Source organism: Propithecus coquereli, unplaced genomic scaffold (assembly GCF_000956105.1).
Source record: "Propithecus coquereli isolate 6110/MARCELLA unplaced genomic scaffold, Pcoq_1.0 Scaffold172, whole genome shotgun sequence".
Lineage (NCBI taxonomy): Eukaryota > Metazoa > Chordata > Mammalia > Primates > Indriidae > Propithecus > Propithecus coquereli.
Window position 1 is genome coordinate 5,565,355 of NW_012141858.1, and position 3,296 is coordinate 5,568,650.

Here is a 3,296-nt window from a genome sequence, read left to right on the forward strand (position 1 = left end):
TATGCTCATCTTTCCACCTCATTCATCCCTTACAGGTGAACAGCTTTCCTGATTCAATGCCAAGGGTGGCCATAGGGTCTTGATCGTGGTTGGAATCTCTGATGCCTTGTGTGAAGCCTTCCTAATGGTGCTACACATCCATTCCTATCTAAGTTCCTAATATTCATAGAACCTGCAACTGTCCTTTTCTGTTGTTCCCTTTGGTTGCTACTTACCTCAAACCCAAAAGCCTCTAACCTCTCTAACCTCAACCGGCATAGGTGTTTTTGGTGCAAAGGGGCTTTTTATTTTACCCTGGGGCCAGGAAAGTCCCAGATCTTGTGCCTTAGTCGTCAAAGGGGATGGGGGGTGGGGAACAGAATCCTCCCTGCATTCTTTTACAGCACTGAGAACCAATCAAATTCTTATCTTAATACCTTTACAAATCATCTTACTACATACCCATTGTCCTTCGAGATCCCTATAATCATTGGGTAATTCCCACTTTACGTCCTGAAGCTTGAATTTAGAAACTTGTTTCAAGTCATACAGCTATTAAGTAACTGTGTAGGAGCTATAAACTATGTGCATTAGACTTTGGAGCAATGAGGGCGTGGTATTTTCATAGTTCCTATCAAAATACTTTGCTCGGGGTCATGTGTGAGTGTCGGTGATCAGAACCAAATTCAGAAACCTCACATAGAGGGGAAAATTCTCCGTGTGTGTGCCTCCGATAGAGGGCTGGGATTTCTTTAATACTCACTGCAATGCTACTATATCGATTTTAAAACGAAGCAACTGAGGTTTAGGGCCTGTTGGTGACTTGCTTACCGCAAAGCCAGGACTATGTTTGCTGGCTCCCAATATGGCATTCCTTCCATCACACCAAACTGATGTTGCCTGCCGTAGGGTCCAAGTCTCGTCCCAGGAAAACCCCAACACATATAATGACAACTCGATTCAGCGACCCAGCTAAAAAAAATAAATTGGCACATGCGCAGTCCTGCGCCTGAGACTCCACCCCAGCGGCCTCAGAGCCCTATTCAGCGCGCAGGAGTCAGGCGTCTTTTTTTTTTTTTGCGCCCCGCCCCTTTCCTCTGTGCCTTTCCCGCCAGTACCCGCCCCTTTCCCGCCCGGATGTTATTTCAGTTTTGCCGGATGTTGTTGTGAGTCTGAGAGACACGTGAGGCGCCGCTACGTCATCACTAGGCACGCTCAGGAAACATGGCGGCGGCTGGTGTTGTGAGCGGGAAGGTAAGTAACGGCCCCGAGAAAGACCTTTGCTTTTCCCCGTGACGGGAGTAATTTTCCTTTCTAGGGGCCGGCCGGGGGAGGGACACGAGGGCCTTTCTGCTTCAGGAACAGCTCGTGGCGCATGTAGGAGAAGAGGACTTGATGGTGTCAGCTGTTTTCCCAAGAATGCCAGTTCAGCTGAGGAGTTACAGACCCAGGTCCTGCTCCAAGGCCAGCTAGGCCTCTGCGCTCCTCTGCTCCGGCCCGGAGCTGGGAGGCTTTTATTCGTACTATCTTTACCAAGGGGTAGGTGGTTCCCTAGTTCCTTTTTTCCTCCCGACTCACTTTTTCTTGACTCTAGTTCTTTATGTCTACTCTTGTGACTCCAACGTCTTTTCTTTCTATCTTAACGCGTTATCCTGACTTGGCTCTCTCTGTCTTCCTTTGCTTCACGCTGGTGAAGACGTCTGTGCACCCTTTGGGAGGAGCTGAACAGGTGCTAGATAGCTGTGTGCATAGAAGAAAAGAATGAATTGGGTCTGTTTTACCAAACTGCCGAGTCGGTTGGTGGTTGTGAGCAGCAAGGCATGTTCCTATTGAGAGAGCTGGAAATTTACACCATCCTAAGCTTCTTTAGGAAGGCGTTTATTCAAGTATTTATTTCCTAGACGTTTCCCTGATACTTCCGTGATGGCTGGCTGTCATTTACGGAGGTTCGTTAGGAACTAGGATTAGGTGTGGAGATTTCCTTGTATAGTGCCTGTTCATGTTCCAGAGTCACATTTTATGCATAATTATGGCTGTCAGCTTTATGACATGCCACTGGCAGCATTTCTCAATGCAGGGGCATTTCATAAACAGCTGGGACTGACTGGTAATGACTGACTCATTGAACACTAACGGCTATTTATTCGTTGCAGATTGCTTCCTCTGCTCCTTGAGTTTCACTCATGTTCTCTCCCTGTTGCCTTCCGTACCTCATTTTGAATTATTTTACAGCAATCGTGATTTGGTGTATGGAGTAGTACTACACTAGATGGCAGAATGACAAATATGGGCTTGATTTTGCTGTTAGTCTGAAGTGACCTTGGGAAATTGGGGAATTTTGACTTCTCTGTCCTTTATATTCTTTACCTGCAGAATGGAGGAGATGCCAATCATTATTTCTTGTATTGGAGTTGTTAGGTTTACATGAAAAAAATATAGTACATATTATATGTACTGGCTCTTTTAAATGGTTGGAGGGCTCCTTTTTTTGGGTTATTCACGTTCTGTGGTTGTCTTGTTTCTTTTTGTCTTTTTATATTCAGGGTGATTGGTGATCTTCTGCTTGACTCAGTACATATTAAAAGGTTATCCTATTTGATTTTCCATCTTGGCTGATCCAATCTGGGACTTCCCAAGGGGGAATCCTTTCCGTTTAAACTACATCTCTCCTTTTCAGGTTTGGATTAATGTTGAAGAACCGTTGAGGCTGTGAAGCAGAGTTGTGAAATAGAAGACTTTGTCACTCTTTCCTTGCAGCCACCACCTAGTCTGACTTCTTAAAATTAGTCTTATATTAATATTTCATAACTCCGTTTCATAACCTCACTTATTTTTATTGCAAATTCACACCTATTCCCATTACTCCACTAAAAGGATTTTTTTCATACCAAAAGCTGTTAGTCTCTCCCAGATAATACTATCATGACCAACAAAACCCATTTCCTCTTCTCTCAGCAAGTTCAGAGCTGGTTTAATGGCATCATCATGCACCCGGATGCATGTTAAGCAAACTTGGAGGATCCATTTCTGTAACAGTGTTTAATCAATAACCAAGTCCTATCAGTTTTATCTTAAAGGTTTCTTAAATTTGCTGCATCTTCTTTACTCTCAAATGCATAGTTTAGGCCTTTGGTGAGCCTCTAGTCTTGAGTTCTTGGCTGTTTTTCTCCTTGTCTGCAGTCTCCCCCCAGTCCCTTCTCTACACCACCAGTGGAGTTGTTTTTTTGATGCACAAATCTGTTTCTTTTTTTTCTGAGAGAGAGTCTCACTGTGTTGCCCCGGCTAGAGTGCCGTGGCGTCAGCCTAGCTCACAGCAA

General features: G+C 44.7%; 1 protein-coding gene across 1 annotated transcript in view; it reads left to right on the forward strand.

Annotated features, from left to right (window-relative positions):
* The first annotated feature begins 1,203 nt into the window (after positions 1-1,203).
* TBC1D15 (TBC1 domain family, member 15) overlaps positions 1,204-3,296 on the forward strand; it is a 74,628-nt gene continuing 72,535 nt past the window's right edge. Inside the window, exon 1 of the mRNA XM_012642022.1 lies at positions 1,204-1,233. Within this exon, the coding sequence (XP_012497476.1) occupies positions 1,204-1,233 (30 nt within the window). The remainder of the gene's footprint in view (positions 1,234-3,296) is intronic.